Source organism: Pundamilia nyererei, unplaced genomic scaffold (genome assembly GCF_000239375.1).
Source record: "Pundamilia nyererei isolate P.nyererei 1_Seehausen unplaced genomic scaffold, PunNye1.0 scaffold00051, whole genome shotgun sequence".
Lineage (NCBI taxonomy): Eukaryota > Metazoa > Chordata > Actinopteri > Cichliformes > Cichlidae > Pundamilia > Pundamilia nyererei.
The window spans coordinates 590006-608581 of NW_005187452.1; the positions used below are offsets into that span (position 1 = coordinate 590006).

Below are 18576 nucleotides of genomic sequence, written 5' to 3' on the forward strand. Positions count from 1 at the left end.
TGTTGTGAGAAGTCCTGTCTTCAAAACCAAGACAAAATACACTCACTGTCCACTTTATTAGATACACCTCCACTAATCTAATCAAGCGATCACATGACAGCAGTTCAATACATTTAGGCATGTAGACATGGTCAAGACGAGCTGCTGAAGCTCAAGCCCAACATCAGAATGGGGAAGAAAACTGATTTAAGTGATTTTGAATGTGGCACGGTTGTTGGTCTGAGTATTTCAGAAGCTGCTGATCTACTGGGATCTTCCCACACTGCTTTCTCCAGAGAAACGGAGAAAGAGAAAATGTCCAGTTAGCAGCAGATCTCTCGATGAAAATGCTTTGATGTCAGGAGTGACAGAAGAATGGCTAGAATGCTTGAATTAATAACCACTTAATACAATCCAGAAGAACATCTCTGAACCACACTCCAGCAACGCTTGTCAAACCTTAAAACCTGGACGGGCTACAGCAGCAGCAGAACACACTGGGCGCCACTCCTGCCATCTAAAAAGAAGGAAACTAAGCCTACAGTTCACTCACGCTCACAAAACTTGGACTTAAATTGACCTTCGTGACCTTTAATTCACTCGATGAAGTTAAATTGGATTAAAATGCAATTTATGCAAGACAGTGTGTGTGAAGTTTATCTGTGTAAAGATGTTTTCCCCCTACACACCTGTCCTTCATTTAGGTGTGAAGAGATATTAAACCTGTTAAAAATAGAAGTTTGGAGAAAGGTTGCCTGGTTTCATATAAGTCTGGATTTCTGGTGCAACATTTGGCAGAAAGCTGGCATAAACAGCATGAATCCATCCTGCCTTGTATCGGTGGATCAGTCTGATGGTGGTGTAATGGTGTAGGGATATTTTCTTGCCGCACTTTGATCCCCTTAATACCAACTGAGCATCATTTACTTATTATATCCAGTATTATCCATCTCCTTATGGAGTTCAGCCACTGAACAGAGACCTGCCATCTACAGAGGTTTTCTGATGACTGAGGTGGTTGGATGCATCAGTAGCAGTGATGTGACAGAGTACCGAGCTTTGGTGGACTCCTTTGTCATGTGGTGCAACAAAAACCAAGAAAATAATTGCAGACTTTAAGTAGACCAGAAATCCAGAGGGTCAAGGTGGACGTAGCGGAGGACTATAAATACCTCGGAGTTCACAATGACAAAAAACTGGACTGGGCTTAAAACCACCACTGCACTCTACAGGAAGGGCCAGAGCCGTCTCTATTTTCTGAGGTGGCGGAGGTCATTTAACATGCTCAGGATTGTCTACAAGTCATGGTCAGTCCCATTTTCTATACGGTTGTATGCTGCGGCAGAAGGTTGAGGGTGGCGAATGCCAACAGACTCAATAAACTGATCTGCAGGGCCTGTAGCATTGTGGGGGTGGAGCTGGTGGTATTAGAGTGTTGGATGTTTTTCAAGATAAAGACAATGCTGAATAATACTTCCCACCCACTCCACGAAGTGCTGACCAGTCACAGGAACACATTCAGTGATAGACTGACATTACACCCTCCAAAAAACTCCTCAGGAATCCTTCCAGTAGCTTGTTGAATTTTAATATATATGATAATGTATCTGACAGTTGAATTTAGAAGACATGTTCTTGCACAATAGTTCACATCCATTGATGATCAGATAGTTTAAATTGTCCAGTTTTATAAATATCTCTGAAATTTCATGGGAATGTGAAGCCGTCTCATACTTTATGTTTATGTTGGTTTCATGGTTGGATACCTGCCTGTAAATCACATGTACAGATTGTTAACTCAAGCAAGCATCCCTGGATACCAAAGAGTTAACTGACTCACTTAAACGTCAAACCTTTGAAAAGTTAGATTCAGCTGCTTTCTTTTGGATGAAGGTTTTTATTCAAAAAGAATAAAACAGCGTGGTATAGAAACACCTTTAACCTCCAAAGTCATCAGATGTATAAAATCATACCTTTTATATTTTAGAGGACAGAGAAGAAACTTTCTTTTTTATTTGATCGGCGTCTCGAGTGTGTGTTGGCTCCATGATGTATTATGCACCACCACAGCTGACTACCATCACCTTTGTGAACATTTAAACAGCTCGAACTAGCAGAGTTACAAGGAAGTATGTAAAGTAAAGCAGTTGCGTGGAGTGGCCTGAGGAGGGTTGTAACCAGACCTGCAGGTACCACAAACACAGTTGCACCTCGTATAAATATCTGTTTAATGCATACAAAACTGCAAGGAGATCACTTTAGTTACACCCTGAACCCTAAAGACACAGCACATGTGTAATTGCAGGACTTTAAATGACTCCTCTGTCCTGGATTCTTTTTGCGTTTCAATCATTGCATGGTAACAAATATATTAATTTTAAGTTTGTAAGTTTATTAAAAATGTTTCCTCAAAATTCTTCCACCCTTCAGCATCTTTATGAGCAATGACAGGAAATATGTTGCTGGAGTTTGAAACTTTTAAATCACCACATGCAATTTTTGGATATATTTCTACCATTTTAAAGTAAATTTATTCATTTGCACAGATCATATCATTGTGTTTTGCAGCTGTTTCGCAATGGTAACAAAGCACCGAAACATAGAAATCATACTGGTGCTGCGGCTTACATGATGATATGATGTTTCTTAATATAGTCTGCAGATCTTCAAGCCCCTGCAGCAGTGACTTTGCGTTGGTTGCCGATTTGCCCCTCTACTTCTGAAATCAACCCTGTGTCCTCTGTGGCTATTAACCGCCGGTGTGATCGCGTCAGTACAGGAAATCTTAACACCGTGTTTGAAAACCAGAAGCTCATTAGCAAAACCACCTCCCACTGAAAATGTGATTATAAGCCAGCGCACCTGCTTCCATTTTCTTCACCCACTTAGCCTGAGACTTCCTGACTGTAAGCCCTACATAAGAAAGAATAAATGAATGAATACATAATTAATTAGAAAATGGAGAAAAAATCCTTTTTTTCTCTCTGATGGATATACTGGGCATGTTGCTATTTTTCATCTGCTGCACTTACTCATAGCGGACAACAGCATATGCGTAATCAAAATATGAAAGTCAAAATATGACATTGTTGCAGATTTTAGGGGGACAAATACTTGTGAAACATTCAAAGGGCTCGATATTTCATGTGTCGCAAAATTCTGTGCGCATTTTTTGCCTTTATTCAGTTGAATATAGAAGCGGATCAGACAGGAAATGTGTGGGAAGATCTGAAAGGCTGGTATTCTACAGAGACAGATTCAAAGGGGAGATGCTGCAGGTTATCCGCGTGTCTTTCAGACTGCTAGGCTCAGTGTTGAGCCCACTTTTTATTGTCGTTTCTAGTGTAGAGGCTTCAACTTAGTGCAATAAATCTACACACTTCACAGGGTGAGCCAGAGCAACACATGCCTGAATGAAAACAGACACAAAACTGGGCTGGATAAAAGAAAAGATGCAAAGTGAAGGTCGGCGTCAAAAATGTTGATTGTCAGGTGGAAATTGGCTGGATAAACATCCAGAATTTAATAAAGAGTAAAGCAAGAGAAAAAGGAGACGTTTCAGTTATACATATAAGAAGAGCTCCAGGAAAAAAAGCTGCCTATTGATGGAAAAGCTGATGAATTAACTGTTTAAAAAAAGACCAAATGTTGATTCGATCTATAGGATTTGTAGCTGTTTTACAATGGGAAAAAAGTGATACTCATTATTTGGATTTATAGTGCACGGTGGGCACTTTTTTGGCAAGACAGATATTGCTATTATATGATCGCAGCTTTCATTTAGACACACGCTTTCATCATACATGCTCTGTTTGTTTGCAGCTGCTGCTAAAACTGTTCATCTAGCGATGAAAGCATGCCTATTTACCATTAAAAGTGTATGAAGAGCAGTTTAAATCTGCCATTGTGTGACCCTCCCTCCTCTTAGAAACACTGATCTAACAGTTTTTTTTGTTTTGTTCTTTTAATATTTCTATCTTTCAATACATCAGCCGCGCTACAAAGACTGGCAGTAAGTGACAGCTGGGATTTTCATGCTTTGGAGCGAGTGTTTAAACTGACAGTGTTTGTAAACATTAATGCAAAACTGTCAAGAAAAAAAAAGGGTGGGGGGGCTAGAGTCGAGCTCTTTCAGTATTTACAGAGATATACTGTACATATTGGCGTGACTTGTGCTTGAATAACAGATCTGGAGCTTTGATGTCTCTTAAAACTGGAAGTGCTCAATTTTTAAATGTTGGGGGGAGAAATTAATCTTAAACATTTTTTTTTTCTTACTGTTACGGGCCCCAGGAATGATGCCACAATAACAAAGAAGAAATCCCTGCAAATACAGGTAAAGTTCAGGAGCAATGAAGACAGTGCACTCGGTTTGCCTCTCAGATTGCATCTCTTATTCAAGTTTCAATAAACATGAACAACATTGACAATATACATGTGTGTATGACTCTTTCAGTCCCAGTGTCCATATCTGTCCATTTTCCAAAGTTACAAGTATTAAAAATAAATGGATTCACACTCTACACTTTCCACTATTTTACATGTGCTTCATGTGATCGCTCAGTCAAAGTAAAACAAAAGTACACACCTGCTCTTGCTTAAGCAATTGAAAGCCACTGTAATCTACAATGAATTTACAGCAATATCCAACTGTATTTGAAGCAAACCACACTCTTATCTGGTTGAAATTAAAGTGGACAACTGTACCGGTTCTGAATACTGAAATTGAGCAAAAATAAACACACATTTACAACACCCTGAAGATGAAACTCACTTTTGCATAACATGGGCAACTTCTTTCTATTTCACATGTCATTAACACTCACATATTAAACAGCTTTATACTTTTCCAAACCTCAATGACACTTTAACAATAAAACATCTTTGTATCATAAACTTTATATAAAATAGTAAAGTGTGCGGGAGTACCAACCTTCATAATGAAAAGAAAATAAATCTATATGAATGACCTTCCTACAAGACAATGCTCTGGGCGCTACGACCCACAGTACAAAACATTACCGCGACGTTTCTGCTAGCGGCCTGCGCAGCCTGACCCCGCTGTCTCACACTGATGCGGGTCAAACGTGCGGCTGTGCCCATAAGTGTTACAGGTACTGTCTTACTTCTTTACAACTTAGCATGGAGATAAAACATTGCTATGTAACAAACAGTGGTAGTAATTTTTACCAGGTACTAACCTGAAAATACAGGTAAAGTTCAGGAGCAATGAAGACAGTGCACTCTGTTTGCCTCTCAGATTGCATCTGAATAGTGGGCGGAAATCCATCCCCCTAAAGCAACTGGGTTGCACCTGCCTTGAAATAATAGTTCCACCTGAGGTGTTGCTCCATTTTTTTGTACCTTCTGTACAGTTCATGTGACAAAATAATACACTGGTTAAATTGGTCATGTTACCAAAGTCAATTTGGATATTAATAGCCACAGAAAATAACTGATGAACAAATTAAATAAATTAAATTAAATGATTAACACAAAAGTGGCCATGCATTTTGGGTGTGCCACATTACAACCCTAAGTAGTCAGATAAACGTGTTTTTAAAAGTACTAAATGGACTCGTCATCACTGTGCCTGCGTGTACAGAACTTACCCTCTCATAATGCATCGATCAGTCTGAAAACTCCCGTCTTCCAGGTTCTGCGTTAATGGCATAAATGGAAAACGTTTTTATTCACAGGAGTGTCACAGCGCAGATCAAGAGAATTATTTTTTTTATAAACCTCGTTCCCTTGAGGTACCGCTTGCCTCGGTAAAAGCTTCACAAATGAGGCATAAACTGCAGGTAACAACGGAGACAGGAAATGTCTTGTTAAAGGTTTTCCCGTGCACGTCTTCAGCTGTTCTCAGAAACACTGGATGCTGTTGTTTTGACTCTTTCTGACTTCTTCTGGCTCCTTGAAAGCTCTGAAGGTGTGAGGTATGAAGTCTGAAGAGGCCGCACCTTTTAAAAAAAATGTGTGGGTCACTAGATTTTGCAAACCAGCAGCGTGTCAGAGCAAGTTTGCTTTTAGGGTCTATATATAGAACAAAGATGTGTGTGCAGAACAGAAATGATTCGCCCTGGAGTAAAGGCTAACTGTATGACCCCCACAGCATAAGACAGCCACTGGATCGCCTCGCTGTAGGATTCACCACATCTTAATATACACTCAAAAGCTGCTTCATTAGGTCATTAGGGTTAGGTTGTACCCTCTTTTTCCTTCAGAACCATAAATTCAACATACTAACATAACAGCATCACACAGTTGCTGCAGCTCTGTCAGCTGCACAGCCATGATGCCAATCATGATGCATGGAACGCCATCCTGCTGCAGGCATCGGAAGATCGGTACACTGTGATCGTAACAGGATGGATATGGTCAGCAACTATACTCAGACAAGCTGTATATGGTGCTCAATTGGTACTATGGGGCCCAAAGTCTATCAAGAGAATATTCCTCACACTATTACACCACCACCATCTGCCTGAACTACTGATACAAGGCAAACTAGGCCTTCAAATCAAATAGGCATTTTCACCCAGAGAAGTGGCGCTAACAGGATATTAACCATCTCCATAAACCTTAGAGATGGTTATGTTGGAAAATCCCTGCAAATCAGCAGATTCTGAAATACTCAGACCAGCATGTTTGGCACCAACAGCCTACATTCAAAAGGCACTGACATCACCTTTCTTTCCTATTCTTGGTTTGAACTTGAGCAGGTTGTCTGGACTATGTCTGCATGTCTAAACGCACTGAGTTGCAACCGTGTGATTATCTAATTAGATATTTGAGTTAACAAGCAGTTGAAGAGGTGTACGACATGGCCTCGCAGTATGTGACCTCACTGTGGGAGTCAAACATTCAGGTTTTTCGTGTAATCGCTGTCTAAATACTGCATATATGTCTGGAAGAAAAGCAGACTCTGTAATGACTCTAGCGATGCCCAAAGAGCCAGCTGACACTGAAAGTAACTGATGGCCTTAGTTTATCTCTGGCAAGTCAGCTTGAAGGATCGGTACACACTAATCGTAAAGTACGATGGATCTGGAAACTTTGTCATTAAGAAAGCAGTCCCCGGTCACCACAGCTTGAAAAATACTTGCACAATTCATCTCTGAGTCTGACAAATAGTTGGCAGTTGCACTGGGATATTTCAAAACTGGATCCATTCCTCCATGTTCCAGACCTGGGGAAGAAAATCCCTTTTTTTCTTGGCAGCAGTAAGTTTTAAACAGTCCTCCCAGCTCAGCTAATGTTGAACCACCTGCACTTTAAGTGAATGAGCTCATATTCCGCTGCCACTTCACAGCAGGTTTTAAAGGCATGTGAATTAAAATCTGAGGCTTATTTTTCTAAACCATGAACTACACCAGTGTGTTCGCTCCATTCAGCACTTATTTATACAGTGATAACAAACACAGGGGTGTGAACTTGTGGAAACAAAAGAGCTCTAATCATAGAAACAATGAACAAAATTAGTCAGCTGTAATTTGGTTGCACTTAATCCTCTGACTGTTATTCTCCGTGCAACTCTTTCTCCTCTGTGTTTATAACGTTAGATTTAACTAACAAATTTGCACAGAGTATCAGAAAGCCTGGGATTCTACTTCCTGTTATCATATTGTTGCCATCTTTGGAAATTTGCCCATTAAATGTGGCTTATTTTGTAAAATTAAAAACTTCCCTCGGATGGTTTCGTCATGTTTCACTGATCCTTTAATTACAGTTTTTAGATTTCAGCTTTAATCCAAAAGCCAAAACAGACTGTAATTTGCATATAATTAAGTTCCTGTGTATATATATTATCATAACATAAAATGATAAAATACACCACACTTGTTCTTGTTTAATGGCTGCTGCACAGGCCTTTAAAAAAAATAAGACCAAGAAGACAACAACATGATTTAACAAAGTTAGACATGACATTTTCTTGCTGCATAACAGCTTCACAGCCATGATCAAAGCCAAAAAGATGTCACTTGTTGCTGCTGATCTTTATCTGAAATCCTAGAGCCAAACTGACCCCTTCGGGGGTAACTTGAGATTCTCATAAGAGCTAATCAGGGCATCGGAGGCAAAAGGGCAAAACATAAAAACCTCTTTTACTTCAGTGCTGCTAAATAAGCACATCTGTTTCTGTGCTTCTTAGTCCTCCTCCCCGTTCTCTCAGTTTGACTTCCATCCATCCATACTTTAAAACTACTGTAGGTAACATAAACACACCGAGTCTCTTCTCAGACCACCATAGCGAGAGCAGCGCTGAGTAAATGTGTGTTTTTCTGCATGTGCGTCTGTCTCTGTGTGTACTGCTGGGACATCTGCTGGGACATCTTTGGAGAAAAGCACAGTGTGTGTATTGATAGGATCTCTTTCTTTTTTGCTTTTCTTGGACCGAGAAGCATTTTGCTCTCCAGTCAAAATCTCATTTTGTCACCATTAAAATGAAAAATGTCAGAGGCAGATTGAACCACGCAGAACATGAGCTAGACCTTTTAGTTTAGCCAGGGGTGTTCCAGCTGAGCTCGATGTCAGAGAGAGTTGGTCTGAGTGCTGCAGACCATAGAAAAGTCTATTTCAACTGTGTTTTAAAAATGTTAACAATTTTAGGCAGGACGAATGTTTCCTTTTCTTTGTGTCTGAAAGTTTTGCAGTTTTATGGATTTCGACTGCTTAAAGCCTCTGAAAGCGTTTTACTGTGAGCAAAGGAGTCTAAGCGCACGATTTTCTTCCATCGTTGTCACGTTTTTCACTGCTCCTCTCATTAGTCTAAAGATACTGGGGAGGTGATGACATACTGCACATTTGAGGAAATTTAAAGGGAACCTATAATACTCATTTCCAGATCCATATTCTTGTTGTTGGACTCTACTAAAGCAGCTTTGCATGCCTCACAAAACCCTTATTCGTCTTGCTGGGCTTGGTGCAGCCGCTCAGAAGAGCTTGTGAATGAGGCATGTTGTATAAAGTGCATAAGTGCTCAAGTAGATTAGAAAAGTGCAACATGGGAACCAATACATTTACCATTTCAGAATATCTGACATGCAAAAAAGGAAAATATAAAAGATTGAAATTGTTCTTCCTATTTAAGAAAGACCATACTGAAAATCATACTGTACGTGAATCGTGCTTACAAAATAATAAGACGGATGAATGGATGCATGAGTGGATGGATGAGGTCAAGTTCCTCTAGGACACATGCACATGCATTAGCTGCACAATACCTCCGCTCCTTAAACGAGGAAGAAAATAAATTAGTCTTTCCTGCTTTTCCTGCCCTTGCAGGGGAGAAAAAAAGAAACTCTGGCTAATACAGGAGACAAAATTTATTAGGTTTTTCAATAAAACCAGTTAAGCATGATTTATCTTTTGTCACTGAATGCATGGATGATGTGATAGTTAGTCACTTTATGAATGCAGACAGGCGTCTGAGGTTTCCATGGACATGTTTAAATTTATAGTACATGTCCTTTGGGAAGCAGCCAGGCCACTATGAGCACTGATTACTGATTTAAAAGAACCGATAAGTTGTTTTCAAACACCAGATTTTAACTTCAACAGCTTATCAGGACCAACCAGCTACATCCAGACTGGTCTGAGCACAGAGGTAAGACACAGCTAACAAGCTTAGAATGACTGTGACTGTCTGCTTTAACGTTCTACTTAAACTCATTAATCTCTTTATTGATTAATCAGTGGATTAATTGATTGTTTGTCTGCAGTTCAAAATCAAAAACCTATTGTTAGACCAAGAGGCGTCAATTATGAACTTTAATGTTCCTGGGAGGATCAAAGGTAGGAAGATCTTAACCACTTCAATATTGTAAAGTGGCTCCACATGTTGAGGAACTCAAGATTTTTGCTTTAGGATACAAGTGATGGAAAAGCAGTAAATAGTCACAGTTTAAGTTTACAAAGGGAAGAAGTCTGGCATTTTTAATGGAAAAAAATATTATTAATAATTAATTTTACAGTAAAATAGCTCAGTATTGTTATTTTCTGACCATTCATTAGATTAAATACGAATATGAGTGAGAAATGACACAAAAGGTTCCACTGTGGGATTCATTTTTATGGATTTCACACCAATCTAAAGGAATGGATGCAGTTCTCATTGTTCCTTTGCTGTCCCAGATCTTTTTACTGAAATAAACCTATTCCGATGTGCAACATCATGGGGAGGAAGGAGACATGGAAAAGAAGTAACTCTTCAACCCCCCAAAAACAAACAAGCAAACAAACAAACAAACAAACAAAACCTCTGCGCTGTCTCTACCTTTAATGGGTCAGTTCATGTCAGGGCAATGAAAGGTTTAAACGGGAAGATTTCGTTTTCAGTTTTTATACCCGGTTTGCAGCAGGGAGGATATCTCTGGCGCCCCTACCGACTCCTTAGAGCGTATGCGGCTCCACACAGAGTGAAATCACGATGATCACACGTCCTCTCTCACAGCTCCCACAGACACATAACTGAACGTTTACAAGTCATTTCCTTCGGGGACTATCCAGCCCCTGTTTCTCGGTTTCAGTAAGGAACCGCTCGGTACAGCTTGACTCGCTGACGGCTCCGGCCCTCTTCCAGGCCGGTGTTTTGATTGGATTAGAGTCGGCTAGCCTTTGCCCTCTAACCTCGCTGATGTTTGCTTGCTGCTTCCTGCTCGCTCCGCTCCGCCTGATCGACTGACGAAGCCTGCCGAAGCCGCTCGGCGAAGCGCCCTGCACGGACACAGCAGACCGGGACAAGCCGCCGCTCACAGCCGAAAGGAGAGCCGAGCAGGGGAAGCCGCGAAGCGCACACACGGGCGGGGGGACGCAAAAACCAGGCAGCCATGCGGAGGAAATCAAGGATATTGTTGTGCTTTGCTGTGCTGTGGGTGCTGGGGATAGCCTACTACTTCTACTCGGGGACAGCGTTGAGTCGAAAGGTAGGATTTCCTTTCCTCGACTGCTTTGTGTCCGTGTGGAGGTTTTCTTCCAGGACAAAGCGAAGATGGAGCGCTGTGGTTCGGCGCTGTTGAGCCTCTTTTCTTCCTTTCTGGGGGCTCGGGGGGGTTGCGGCTGCACGATGCGGAGAGGAATTAGTTTTTTTAAAGAAAAAAAAGGGGGAAAAGGCCTGCTTGTATCAGTGGCGAGGCATTGATTTGGTTGGAGATGAGTGTGGACAAGGGTAGCGGGGCTGGATGGCTCGCTCACTCCCTGGCTGGTCGGCGTACACAGACCTCCCGCTGTGCCGGGGCTCGGAGCGCGTCTGCACCAGGCAGCCCAGCTCACCACTTCACGGTGCCGGCTGATGTGACAGCGGAATCAAGCATACAGGGGGGTTGTAATTAATTTAACGCTGCTGGCCTGTCTCGCAGGGCCGGGGGAGGTGGAGGTACCGGTGGTGGAGGGGGTTAGCCTGTAGAGCACGTCAGCACAAGCTGCTGCTGCTCCGATAACTAGGCAGAGATCAGGAAGTGTGCAGATTAACGCCGGGTTAAAGCTCTACGTGCACTGTGCTGTCAGGAGGAGATTTTCTTTTAAAGCGGCGTCTTTAAAACACATTTCTTCTTCTGATTTTAGACTTTGTGCTGCACAGATTCCCCCTTGTTAAAACATTTTTACACTGAATTAAGCCGATGCAACGCGGTCTATCAGCCCTGCGGTGAATCTCCAGAGATTTATCTTTATGTGGCTCATATTCTGTCCACCTCTTGCCTATCAGAGAGGGTTAAATATTAGAGGTTGGAGATGAAAGGAGATATTAAATATTCTGACTTTTCTAGTTTAAAAATCTTAAAAGTTCCTCAAAATTCTCTTTTTCACGTCCTTGTCCCGGAATGCTGTTTAATCAATAATGAAAAATAATATTTAGTGGGAAACAAATATGGGAATTTGCTGCTTTCTCCTTTTCCTAACATATTATAAAAGGTTTGAGTTCTTGACTTGGGCAACAGCATAAAGACATCACCTCTCCAACTGGCCAGCTCAGGTCTGGTGTTATGGATCAGACGATTACTTGAGAAATGACCTGCCAGATTAATCAATAAAGAAGATAATTGATATTGGTATTAATAGAAGCACCTCTCAGTATAAGGCAGTGCAAATGAACCCAAACTGCCTCCTCCAAAGTGACCACACAGTTGAACTGGCACACTTCTACACACACTTTGATAAAAACCTGAACATTATAACCTCCATTACAGCAGCTATTAGACTAGATTTTCTATAATAACCTGAAGACATGTAGCTGTCTGTTCAGCCGGACAATAAAGGTGAAACATCACAGCTGGTGGGGTGACTCTGTGCATGTTTAGGAGCCATGGATTTCAGTATCTGGCCCGTATATGCAAGCAGTACATAATCCAGGTTAAATAACCTCCAGGTGTTCATGAAGAGTAAGGCACGGCAAAGCTAAACTTACACATATCTTCTGAGATAGATGTGAGACACTGGGTTTTGCCTTGGGAGAGCACCTAGCGTGTATGTGTGTGTACCTGTGTGCTAATGTAAGTCAGTGAATTCTGGTGTGTGAGTGAGTGAGTGAGGTGTGGTCTGCATGGGTGGTTGTGTGCACAGTACACTGCCTTTATTACCTCTCCAGGCTGTGTGTGTGAGTATATGTGTGTGAATGTCCTGTGTGTATCCCACCTTTCTCTTGTCTTGTCCTATCTGTCTCTCTGTGTTTGCTTTGCATCAGTCAACCCTAGCAGCACTTTTACTTTTCCATTAGGCTGATAGCTTTCCTCACTCTGTGTGTGTGTGTGTGTGTGTGTGTGTGTGTGTGTGTGTGTGTGTGTGTGTGTGTTTGAAGTTCCTAGAGGGGTCAAAGAGACACTCCACAATAAGCAACTTTCACTGGCGTTGGGTTGCAGGTGGCATTAATATGGATGATGGCCTCCACCAGGTTGGTGTCTTTACACAGAGGGACATTTAATCTGGTTAAACAAAAGCGGTGCTGCACAGGTGAAGCGTTGTTTTTTCCATCGCATCTCCCCCCGTCTCAGTCTGAGAAAGCGGAAGCATTTAATGATCTCTCTCCCCCGCTTTGCTGTCATGGAATAAACTCCGTAAATGGACTCGACGCTTCATCAAGACTCTCAAAAGATTGACTAAATTTCATGGATGTGCTTTTTGTAACCAACTGAATAACACATTCATAGATTTTACAGTTACCGGCCGGGTAACTGTAAAATCGCAATAATTCCCCAAATCCACAGTTAGGTTTATTAGTGATTTTTGGGCACTGGTTTCAGTCCATTAATGGAGGAAAAGATGGAAAAATCTATTTTCCGCAGATGTAATCAATTATTTCAACTCGGGGCTCTCCTGATGTCAGCATTTGGCTTCACAAAAATGATAATGTAGCCACATGTGTAGAGAATTCATCCTAGTTAAACCTTAATATTGTTCATTAACTCTCTTTTTTTTAAGATCAGGCTTAAAACTTTCCTTTTCGATAAAGCGTATAGTTAAGGTTAGATCAGGTGACTCTAAATCTTCCCTTAGTTACGCTGCCTACGGCCTAGGCTGCTGGAGCCTTCCCACAATGCAGTGTTTCTTCTTCACTCTGTATGTTTATACACCACTTTGCATTTCCACAGTGTGTCTTTTGTCCTGTTGTCCTCCCCTCACCGGCAATTGGTCTCGGCAGATGGCCGCCCCACCCTGGTTCTGCTGGAGGTTTCTCCCTGTCAAAAGGGAGTTCTTCCTCCCCACTGTCCCCAAGTGTTGCTGACAGATGTGGTAATTGTCTGATGGTTGGGGTTTTCTCTTCGGGGCCATTTCTATGTGTTAATTACTGTGTGGTCATGTTTCATATGCAGTGCCAGCAACAATACAATAAATAGAAAGCTGGGACTCTCTTGCCTTCTGGGTCCTCGCTCTTTGTTGTGGTCATTTTTTTTTCTTAGAGAAACACATTTGTCCCTCAAGTTTTTCCACATCTTTGTACATTGCCTCACATCTATTCTGATTTTTGTGAATGTCCCTCGGAATTTGCTGACACATGTGAGTCCTTGTACTGGTACTGTAAATATCTTTTCTTATATATGAGGCATTGATTGCTGTTCTCTACTAATCAATTCAAAAACTGTGGTGAAGAAGTATCCAGAAATGCACGGGAAGAATCGACAGTTTCTGGTGTGGTGCACGTGAGGTTAAGGCGCAGAGTTTCAGAGGGTTTTGCAGTTACAGTGTACCTATGGTGTAAATTTACCACAGAGCTGTAAATCCCCGGTTAAGGCTACTTTGCAATATGCAGAGGCTTGAAGTGACGTTTGTTGAGATTTGGTAACATTTAAATAAAATGAAATGAAATAAAATAAAATGGAATAATTGAACTGGGCTTTACAAATTTATACAAAAAAGTAGTTACATTATATGTACATCAATGGCACTTATCTTTTAGTTTCAAATATCATGCAGTACACAGCTACCGTGACACCTCTAACTTGACATATCTCTTCAGTATTATAGCTTTAATCAGACTAGCATGCTGTAACCCGGAGCCAGCAGCTTCTCATGGTTAAATAAACAAAAGCTAGATGGACACATTGCTAATTAGCATATGATTTTAATGCATTTACCTAAGGCTATTATTCAGCCTATATTTGCTGAAAGGCTGTTTACACCAATACAAAACAGACCCTGTGTTAAACTGTGTATATAACTACAAAGTAGTGCCCCTGAAGGCTGCAGCTATCAAGCCTTCTCCTCATTTCTCCGCCATGGCCATAAAACACTTGTTCTGGTTGGTGTTTGAGTAGACTCATGCAGGGAGTGGCTAAACCTGTATGTCACCTCTTTGTGACAAAAGAAGAGACTAATGGAGGTGGCAGCAAATTGCTAACAAGACCATGGATGTTTTCTTAGCTGTGATTTTGAAATTTGTAACTGCTCTTATTAACTTTCAGGATCATATCTTTTTTTTTTTTGCGTGTGAAGTGTGTTTAAAAACAAATAAAATGCTTAATAATTATGATCAGAGAGCCCAAAGTGCTGATTGCAAAGTGTTGCCAATTAACCTGCAATCGCTTTATAAAATGTCACAGTGACTTCCTCGGTACCTGCTGGTGTTTCTTTGGGTCACGTTTTTAATTAAATTGAGATAAGGGCAACCGGCAGATGTCGATGCAGTGTTGAGTGGTGCAGCGTGAGACTTCAGAGCAACCTTTCTAGCTCACAAAAACACAAGATATTTATATGCATCTCACCACCCCCTCTTATTTGTAACACATACTGCTTGCATCCAACAAGCTACACGTTATTGTGTTATTGGTGCTCACAAACACCTTGAGGTGAATTCAGCATCCTGCCAGCATGAAGAGTAGGACTCGGACTATCATGGCAGCTATTTCAAATGCCCACTCTTGAATAATCTGAAAGACCACGTCTCTGCCAGAAGAATTAGTTCAGCTGGCTTCTTCAGCTCTGTCATGATACTGCGGTGTAGATCAAAGCTCTTGGCAAATAGCATTTCCTCTATTATCAGCTGAAAAGTCCCGTATTTGGAAGAATGTGTCTCTTGTCGGCTCGTGTATGACAGTTTAAAGACTTTCTGAGCACAGTATCAGTGCCTGTAAGCTAACATCACGGTGTTGGAGGCAAAAATTAATGTGGCCATCTCTGACAAATTGTCTGCATTATTTGATAGAGCAAAAAAAAAAAAAAAAAAACCCTGAAATTTCACAGTGTTCCAATAGAAAAACCTTTGGACAAAATGTTCCTGTTGTTGTTTTTTTGATCAAAGATATTGTGGTCTATCTTAGGGAACATTGATTTTTCTTTTAATATTCAGCCATTAGCGAGTCTGCTCGTATTGAGCCGAGTTGTTTGAAGGGAGAGAGGGAAATACTCGGCGTCATCACAGCTGATTATTATGTCTGAGGCACAGAGCAGAGGAAAAAAAGGGGGCGTGCATGTGATTCAGGTGTGCACAAACTCCACTTCTATGCATCTGACGTCTTTGTTTTGCAGTGTGTAATCAACATGTCAGAAAAGTGTCAGCACTGAGGAGCTGACAGGAAGCTGCTACGTGCTACCCTCCCATGAACGTGGTACAACCTCATTTGTACTTTAAAAGTATTATCCTGTTATTTATGGAAAAGTGTAGTAATTTGTGTTATCAGCCTCCTACAGTTGGAAATGAAAAAAAAATCTGCTTTTTCTGTGATAATAACTGTGAAATCTCTCTTCTCCTAGTTTGTAGCATAGCGGGTACTCTTTTCTTTTCCCATACTCACTCACTACAGTATGTACTACGGCGGGGAACCTCAGGGGTCTCCTAGCAGCTGGATGTGGTACAAACCCTCATATCTGCGAGCGCATTGTTGCACACAGGAGGATAATGTTGCAAATACGAGCCTGCTGCCTCACCAGGATACCCCATTAAAGTCTTCTCTGTTGGACAGACAGAGATTTTTCTTCCTGCCAGCTCTCGAGGAGCCAGCTTCTTACCGAGTCTTGTTTTCCTGCTAATCAGTGGGGTGCGAGCAGAGCTAAATGGCTGATAGAGGAGGGTGGCACCGCACTGCAGGAAAAAGCAGCAAACGCAGGCTTTATTAAGGAAGTTATTATCTGTTGGAGAAAAGCTCCAGACAGACGGTAATTGGATTTATCAAAGAGTTGTTCTTCAGATGAAGTCTGTGACCCGCACCTATCGAAACGGTTCAACCTGTGTGTCTTAAATTAGTGACAGAACAGGGGAAAAGCAGAAGAGGGACTGTGTGGGAGCAAATCACAAACACATGCTGTAAACAGTAATGCCAGATTCATTCATCCGCACATCGACACAGTTGCTATGGAGCTCGGTTTTTACCCAAAGGTGCATCGGGCCTTGAGACGTGCAGGTAGCCTTTTGGAAAGAGTTATTCCTCCAGCGAACCTAAATGAATTAGCTCAGCGGGGATCGCGGCTGACTGAAGGTTGCAGTCTCTGCTATCTGCAGCTGTAGGCGTTCAGCCTCTGCCTGTCTGTGCCTGTTTCAAACTTCGGCTTTATCAATGCGTCTGTCTCTCATCGAGGGTAAGCTTTGCTTCACTCGCTCTGAGCGCTTTGTTGTTTTTAAAGCGGGAAACGCTAGAAGAAAAAAAATGGAGAAGAGGCAAATCACGCTTCCGGCGAGGGCGAAGATGGCGATGATGTTGGATCGCACTTGTGTTTTGTCTTCATATACAGATGAAAGACGCTGACCTCTGCTCTGCAGCGCACGAGCCCGCACCGTCTGCTGAAGACACAACACTGCACGCACACGTAAACAGACCAGCATCTGTAACATAAGATTTAGGGAAATCTGCGTGCACACACGCTGCGTCCCTCATAATAATGATAACGCGTTGGAGTTCCTGCTGCTTTATATAACTGCAATACAATCATCTAGCTTAAAGACCTGTGGATTTGAAACCACTTGAGGCAGCTCGATATTTTTATAATGCCAAAATACAATGTAATTTCAGCCAGCGTGCAGATCTGTTATTGCTAACTAACTAAATGCAGTTCCATAGAGCAATCGATAAAAGGCTTAAATTAAGCCGGGAATCCCTGGGTACCGAATGCTTTTCAAATATACGGTTTTTGTTTGAAGTATTGACCGAGTGAGCTCTCTTTTTAAATAATGATCACTTCTGACAGGTGCTCAAGTGATTCGGGGTGGAAATAGAAACACCAAAGAAGTTTTTTGTGGGTTTATTTTCTGAGGGAACCGTCAAATACAAACACTCTTTGAACCAAAGCAGTTTTAATCACGTTAAGCTTACACGTTTAGAGTCTCAGGAGAGAAAGTGTTGCTGTAGCAGAACACATCCACAGATACAAGGATGTGAAAATGTATTTGCCCCCTTCCTGATTTCTTAGTGTTGTTACTTTTTTTGTATATTTGTCACACTTACATGTTTCTGAGCAAACAAATGTCAATAGTGGTCAAAGATAACTTGAGTAAATACAGTGTATTTCAGTGCAGTTTTTAAATGATGATTTCATTTATTAAGGGGAAAAAGCTATCCATGCCTACCTGTCCCAAGAGCGTTAGATTCACTCCCTGAGAGCTCATTGATGCATCTGGGAGGTCACAAACAGAACCCAGAATAACATTTAAAGAACTGCAGGCCTCACTCGCCACTGTTATGGTCAGAGTTCACCATTGAACAATAAAGAGAGAGAGAGAGAGAGAACACAAAGGCTTGTCTTACATTTGCCCAAAAACACTTCAAACTAAATGAAGTTTGGTTGAGATGCTTTGGCGTGACCTTAAGCAGGCTGTTCATTCTCAAACCCTCCAGTGTGGCTGAATTAAAAGAATTCTGCAAAGAGTGGGCCAAAATTCTCCACAGTGATGTGAAAAACCCGTTGCCAGTATTCAAAAATGCTTGACTGCAGTCGTTTCTGCCAATGGTAGCACAATCGGTTATTAAGTTTAGGAGGCAATTATTTTTTCACACAGGGCCAGGAAGGTTTGCATATCCCCCCCCCCTTAATAGATGAAATCATAATTTTAAAAACTGCATTTTATATTTACTTGGGTTTTCTTCATCTAATATGAAAATTAGTTGGATCTCAAACCTTTGAGCTGTGCAGTACACTCTGGTAGCATCTCACTGTGCTTGTAGGCAAATCTGA

At 41.5% G+C, this 18576-nt stretch overlaps 1 protein-coding gene across 2 annotated transcripts in view; it reads left to right on the plus strand.

Moving 5' to 3' along the window:
* Positions 1-9644: 9644 nt before the first annotated feature.
* Positions 9645-18576, plus strand: part of galnt2 (UDP-N-acetyl-alpha-D-galactosamine:polypeptide N-acetylgalactosaminyltransferase 2) — a 69397-nt gene continuing 60465 nt past the window's right edge. The window contains exon 1 of one of the 2 annotated variants that reach the window (XM_005733283.2): positions 9645-10907. In XM_005733283.2, coding sequence (XP_005733340.1) covers positions 10812-10907 — 96 coding nt within the window. In that variant the 5' untranslated portion in view covers positions 9645-10811. The remainder of the gene's footprint in view (positions 10908-18576) is intronic. The other variant, XM_005733284.2, reaches the window with a different exon arrangement.